Source organism: Berghia stephanieae, chromosome 7 (assembly GCF_034508935.2).
Source record: "Berghia stephanieae isolate SIO BIC M18660-M18661 chromosome 7, UCSD_Bste_1.3, whole genome shotgun sequence".
Classification (NCBI taxonomy): domain Eukaryota; kingdom Metazoa; phylum Mollusca; class Gastropoda; order Nudibranchia; family Aeolidiidae; genus Berghia; species Berghia stephanieae.
In genome coordinates, this window is record NC_088366.1 from 36618706 (window position 1) to 36626215 (window position 7510).

The 7510-nt window shown below is 36.7% G+C and overlaps 1 protein-coding gene across 1 annotated transcript in view; it reads left to right on the plus strand.

Annotated features, from left to right (window-relative positions):
• LOC144977169 (acetylcholine receptor subunit delta-like) overlaps positions 1-6981 on the plus strand; it is an 11233-nt gene extending 4252 nt beyond the window's left edge. Inside the window, exons 2-4 of the mRNA XM_078922047.1 lie at positions 3136-3326; positions 5304-5415; positions 5988-6981. Of these exons, the coding sequence (XP_078778173.1) occupies positions 3136-3326; positions 5304-5415; positions 5988-6374 (690 nt within the window). The 3' untranslated portion in view covers positions 6375-6981. The remainder of the gene's footprint in view (positions 1-3135; positions 3327-5303; positions 5416-5987) is intronic.
• Positions 6982-7510: the final 529 nt, after the last annotated feature.

The following is a 7510-nucleotide window of genomic DNA, read 5'->3' on the forward strand; positions in this document are numbered from 1 at the left end:
ATTCGCTGTTCTCAATATCTATCAAATTCAACTTCCTTAAGATTATTTCCATCAAATTTTATGACAGCCTTTAGGTTTGGCTTTCTCGTCATAACCATCACTTCCGTCTTTTGACATTCACGGCTAACCCATCCGAGCGTTTGGTTTTCACCTGACTTGTGAATTCCTTGCTCCATCTTCGAGTTTTAAAAAAGCAGTATCGTTAGTATCACGAGCTTAAGTCTAAATTGGGGAAATTAGCTTAAGGCGAACATGAGTTGTTAGTTTGCAAAATTGTTGTTAGGCTATCTTGTGTTGACAACGCCTCTCAGTCAACCTACGAATACCATGGTTATAAAAACCCACGGCACGCCGCAAATCGTCACTTGCTATTCTTCGCGCAATGCAGTGTTGATTGTTTGAGAAACGTTCGGGGCCGGAAAATAGCAAGGCATAGTGCAGGCTACTGCACTGTGTAAGTCTGTAAACGGGTGACCAAAATCATTGCACAGAGAAGAAAAATTTATGCAATGTCAGTCCGATCTAAAAGAAATCAATAAAATCATAGAACAGAGAAGGCAGATCTGTTACTATGCATATATGTCCCAATAAAGTATAACACATGGAAGGCCGAAACTCTGTTATACTGGCCACTCTAAACTAAATATAACACAGATAAGACCAAAACTGTGTTATGCAGGTTGGTTCGGTGACAAATTAAAAAGCTACGATGTCGTAATATTGCATCTCCATAAAAGTGTGTGATAATATAAAGTACCCGTTAAGAACTTGTTCGGTCAAATATCTATCCGGATATAAAAGTGCAAAGTTGTGTGCGTAAAACATATTTGAGAAGCACAGTTGTTCTCAATTGTTGGGCCGTGTTCGGTACAGAGTGGAGAAGTATCCACACTACACATCTGCTTCACGAAAAGTCAGATCAACGCTGCTACAAGAAAACAAAATAGCAAACTTGAGACAACAACAAGACAAGATTTGTTTGTGTGTATTGTGTTGTCTTTACGTGTTACTGAATAGGTACGTTTTGATTATCAAAACCTTTTCAATGTTTAACTGAGTGGCATTATTCAAGCAAATTATTGTCTCTCTTGTCGCATGCTTGCCTTAGATCCAAAATGTGTATCTCCAATTTTCTTGTCATTAAACGTCTTTATTCTTTCAATAGAAATTTAATTACATGAGGCATAAAACTAATTGTTCGATAGTTACCTCATCTCATTGCTTTTGAATTTATAGTTTTAGCCAGTTCACCTGGTATGTGACAAGTGTGATTCGATGTTACATGCAAACTGCTCTCTATGCATACGATTAAAGTAGTTAAAGCATCTCTGGTGAAATATTATAATCACCGTGCCCCGTCTCTCATCTTGTGCAGAGCATGCTCAACTTACAGATTATTGGTAGTTCTTGTATTTCCCTCGGAACAGGTGATTCTGGTCTGGATGATGATGATGATGATGATGATAAGCGGCGTGGCATGCTTACAGTATAAAGTGGTGCCAGACGAAAATGACTTACACATGCTACATGTGTAAATATAAAAGAAAGAAAAAAAACCTTACATACTTGTAAAGTAAATTTGCATGGTGATGTTTCTATTCCTGCAAATCTTTTCAATAGTTTGTTTATATAAATCACGAACGAATATATTGATTGGAGTTTGGACACTGAGGGAAATGGCTAAAGGGACACATGCAGACATTGAATGTCAATCGAACAAAGGGTAATTTCAAAACTTACAAAGCGTAAGAATGTAAACAGCCCATGGCCTATTAAAAGAGTACTGTAGTTACGTCATGAAACAGCCCCATTCCACTTCGGAAATCAAACATGACACCATACAAGATCTCTCTCTCTCTCTCTCTCTCTCTCTCTCTCTCTCTCTCTCTCTCTCTCTTTCTCTCTCTCTCTCTCTCTCCCTCTCTCTCTCTATCTATCTATCTATCTATCTATCTATCTATCTACCTATCTCTCTCTCTCTCTCTCTCTGTGTGTGTGTGTATGTGAGATGAACGCGCACGCACATTTACTTAACTCGTTCACATTCCTTCATATCAATTTTTGCAGCAATAATAATAATAATAATAATGATGATGATGATGATGATGATGATGATGATGATGATGATGATGATGATGATGATAATAATAATAATAATAATAATAATAAATTAATATATACAATAATCACGACACACAGAGAGAAACAAATGAACTTGTTAATAATCGTGATTTCGATAATAATAAAGATGGTCGAAGTTACCATACTATGACTAGGACGTAAATGACCAACATTAGCTATTTTCCCCCAGTCCAACAGAGTTGGAGCAAAAATTCCTCGGCACCTGAGGCGGGTTTTTTTCTCGTATGTGAAGATGGTAAAAATTCGAGCCAGGTATTCAATGTGGCAACATTATAGTACATTATAGTAATAGCCTTATGGAGCCAGCAAAGATCCGCTCCTTGGAATCGTTTGAGTGGGGAAATCCAGTCACTCGCTCAGCCATAGTACACAGTCGCTGACGACAGTCATCAACGGACTGTGTGAATCGGGAGAAAAACGTGGGTAGAAGGCGTTGTGACAGAAAGGGAGTCTGTTTCGCACTGTTGATAAAAGGCGATATATACCATTTCTCAGTTTTATATATTTTGAAAAATGCTGTTATCCATTTTTAAAACATGGATGTGGTGCCAGGCACCATTTGAACCAATAGAGCCACGCCCCTGATGATGATGATGATGATGATGATGATGATGATGATGATGATGATGATGATGATGATGATGATGATAATAATAATAATATAATATCGATAATGATGGTGATAGTGATAATAGAAATCTTAATAATGATGGTGATAGTAGTAGTAGTAGTAGTAGTAGTAGTAGTAGTAGTAGTAGTAGTAGTAGTAGTAGTAGTAGTAGTAGTAGTAGTAGTAGTAGTAATAATAATAATAATAATAATAATGATGATGATGATGATGATGATGATGATGATGATGATGATGATGATGATGATGATGATGGTAATGGTGATGATGATGATGATGATGATGATGATGATGATGATGATGATGATGATGATGATGATGATGATGATGATGATGATGATGATGATAATAATAACTTTCTTCAGATGACTTTCAAACTTCGACGCCTTCCTGGTTTCTTCATTGTGAATATCGTCACACCCATCGTCCTCATGTCTTTCCTCAACATTCTGGTCTTCCTCATCCCAGTGGACTCTGGAGAGAAGATCAGCTACGGCATCACTGTCCTCTTGGCGCTTACCGTTTTTATGAGTATCGTCAGCGAACAGTTGCCAAGGTAAAAAAAAACAAACTCCTATTTTAAACTCCCCGTCACAATAAGTCTGAAATAAAATCTTTGAACAGTAGGCTGTGTGTAGCTATGGATTGTAAAATCATAGCACAGTGATAAACAGATATTTATTTTACAAAAAAGAGCGAATGAGGAACGTTTTCTGTTCAAAATGCATCTTCAATCAACAATCGAATCATTAATATTAGTAATACGATAAGTAAAATCCGGATAGATAGACATAGAAATATAATATATTATAGAGTGGTCCCCTCTATTCTCTTGTTCAATATTCAGTTAGAGCATTCAACATATCCAAAAACAATTGCTCTGGCAAAGAAAGGGTTTAGTGATCTTAAGAACAAAATCAAAATCAGAAACATTAAGAAACATTAAGACTAAAATTAACAATACAAAGACATAGATCCTATTATATTTCCAAAATGTCTCAAACTTGAGCAAAAGTTTGGACGGGAAGTAACTGCCCTCCAATAACCCAAGAATTTTTATGGAAAAACGATTGACACATTTTCTCCGGTGATGTAGGAAACAATTGGGTGGACCTGGAAGAAATATCCATCAATATTTTATAACGAACTTTTCACCTCTTAGATTGAGTCTTTATGTAGGTCAAAGCTTTTACTGGCTACATGCCTTTCTAGGACACACATGAGTCTGAACGGGTCAGATCAGGACTATGGGTAGGATGTGGTAAAACCATCTAACCATGATATTTCGAATACACAACTCAGTCATCATGTATGGACAGGGTAAGGGATGGTGCTGTCTTCTGTAGAATGCCACCATTGCTCAATCCTCCGCCCTATTCCGCAGCGCCGCTTTCTCAGTTTGTTCAGATTTTTACAGTAACGAGCAGCACTGACAATTTGTCAAAATGACATCGATTTGTGGCTTTGTGTTCTTGTGGTCTGACACTCGATTTCGGATCCTAAGTCCCTGGCTCAATTTCCGCTCTTGAAAAAGGCTCTTTATTCCCACCGTACTTAAATGTAAAGTGAGTACCTTGCCGTTAACAGCGTTGTATTTTTCGAAAAAAGAAATATAATATCGCCTTACAAGGGTTATGTCTTGTTCTTCATGTTATGCGTTGTTGTTAGCTTGGGACTCCTTTTAAATGCTTTAATCACGTTAAATGGTATAGCGCCACGTGAAAGCTTTTTATGTCATAGAAACCTTTAGCCATCAACTTTCGTTGCCAAAAAAATGCAATTTCAGCTTTTATGCTGGAATTAATAGACACATAGATAACCACGCCTCTCGGACAGTCGTCATAAAGTAAACAATGACAGTGATTAGTAAACATCACGAACTACACAGGTTTTACTATTAGTGGCATGTGTCTAAGTAAAATACCCAATGTTCTTTCTCCTGATCAATAGAACCAACACAGGAAACTATGTGTAAATTTAAACGTTTATAAATTGATCGAGAAAATCGTGTGATAACTAGTCACCCATAATATGGCGATATAAAAACAATAACAATGGTCAGAGAGAGGACGATTTCATTCAAGTTATTGTTTATAAACAACAAACTCTTTTTGTCCGAGTACGTGTGTAGGAATGTCAAAAATTCCATGTTTTGATTGGTCAAAAATCTACCGGTTAATTGAGGACGAATCTTTGAGTGCCTTCTTTGTTTCGGTGCAATATGATTGTGCCTTTGAGAAAGTTTCTCTTACTCTTATCTCTATCGGTCACCAAAAATGCAATTAGTTGGCAAAACATTTGACAATAACAAAGTGAATGCTTGGCTCTAAAATCTTGACAGATATTCTTTTGCATTTATTCTCTCGAGCATGGCTTTAAATAGGCATCAGTCATGAAGGACACATATGTTAAATGCTCTCTGAGTAAAACTTTTAAGCCAGCAGTTACTACAACTAAAACAATACTAATAGACAGTAATATGATTTTAAAAATTACTTCAATAATTCACACACGTATCTGTGTCAAATTCCAGGTCTTCTGACACCCTTCCCATTGTGACAATCTACCTTCTGGTGTTGACCATTATATCAGTTTGCACGGTGATCATGTCTATCCTCATTGTCTATTGCCATCACAGAGACGAGGTAAGTATCATCATTGTCAATTGCCATTACAAGGACGAGGTAAGTGTATCATTATTAATTGCCACCAAAGGGATGAGATAAGTGTATCATTATTGGCTATTGCCATCGCATGGAGGAGGTAAGTATATCATTATTGTCTATTGCCATCACAAGGACGAGGTAAGTGTATGATAATCATGTCTATTATCATGAGTGTTGCCTTTACAGAGCGAGCTATATCCGTTTTAAATAATATTGCTTGTAACACCCTACCTTTCTCTCCACTTCAACATGTTATAATATACGGGCGTTCCCGAAGCTTTAACTTTGATTTATGTAAAGATTGTCAGGTGTAAGGGGACTCGACAAATCTCATTTTTATTTTCAACAACAAACAATATACATCTCAGTAAAAGCATATTAGTTTACCTTAAGTTTTATAACATGTAATTTAAATTGAATTTTCAGTGTCCGATTATTCTCGCGTACTGAAGATTACAGTAAACGAGAAACAGTTGTATAAAAGCGAACAAAAATTACAATTAAAATGTGATATATATATATTTGAATATGTTTGTTTCAAATTATTTCAGAAAGAGGTCAAGCATCAAAAAGCAGCTTCAAGTTTCAAGTCCATGTTTCGTAAAGTCAACATTATGAATCGCACAGCAGACAATTTCAAAAAAGTCAAAGTAAAGCCGGCGACGATAGATCACCAGTTCTCAAATTCCTCAACCACGAAAGTGGACAGCAATACTCTCACTGAGAAGAACAGGGATTCTCATGATCAAATATTCAATATTCTTGAGAACCATAAAGAAGATTACAATAACACAATGAGATGTGAGAATCAACCAGATGGCAATTTTGTCAACCGATGGAGACAGATTGGCAAACACCTGGACTGTTTATCTTTCATTGTCTTTACAATCATCTGGATTTCTGTAACAATCGGATTCCTGGTGGAGATTGCCAGATAAATCAAAGCTCATTATATTTTGATACACGATAAAAAATTGCCATCGACAGAGATGGGTGAAGTGAAAAGGAAAAGAGAGAGAGAGAGAGAGAGAGAGAGAGAGAGAGAGAGAGAGAGAGAGAGAGAGAGAGAGAGAGAGAGAGAGAGAGAGAGAGAGAGAGAGAGAGAGAGAGAGGACTTAAATTGCAGAGCATTTTGCATTTTAGTCAATCAACCATAATGTCTCGTTTGCTTTCGTCAATTCTGTTGTTCATCCTTTCCAGTGTGTTAAATTTATCAAAACTAAAATACAAATATTAACTGACGTAACCAATACCAATATTTAAGTTACTCAGCGTGATGACTTGAATTTAGAAATGTGCATTGAATGTGAGAGTGTTTATGACCAAAACTAAATTAAACTGTAAGCAATTACTTAATATTTATACTAATCCAGGACGAGCCCCCACTTGTAATGCTTGTTGCTAAATCAGTGCAATTGCACTCAGTTAAATTCTGGTCCCACCACAAAAAGGAGAACCCTTAATGACTCACGTTAAGAGGAGAATATGTTTTGAGATTTATTTTATAAAAAGAAATAAAAGAATTAAATATGTACCCAAAAAAAATGGATTAGATTTTTTTCACAATTTCCTTGTTGGTAATATAATATAGGTCTTCGCATTGTTGTGACTCTTATCTTTGTCTTTGATGAGTGGTGGTGGACTATGAGTTAATCTCCCTCGACAGAGCAGCACAAATAAATGGCCACAACATATAACTAGAGGTAGTCCATTGGCTGTAGTGGTGATACCGGACCCTGTGTCAGGAGTCAGAATGTATCGACCAGGAGCCTACAATGACCCAGTCTGATAACTCTTTTAGAGTTGTTGATTAGTTTGTTATGTTTTTGTGTCTACTTTCTCCTCACAAGCTACATCTTAGTCATTCAAGGCTTAGGGACGGAATGAATAAGGTTACTAACTTAGTCTTGTGATTTAGTTAGCGTTTCTCTCCAAGACAAGCCACAACCAATCAGTCTGAGAGGAAGAAGAATAACGGAAAGAAGATAGAGAGAAGAAAAAGGGAGAGTGAGAGATAGAATGCTAGATCAAACAATCCGGAGAAGGGAGAAAGAGGAGAAAGGTAAGACCATCT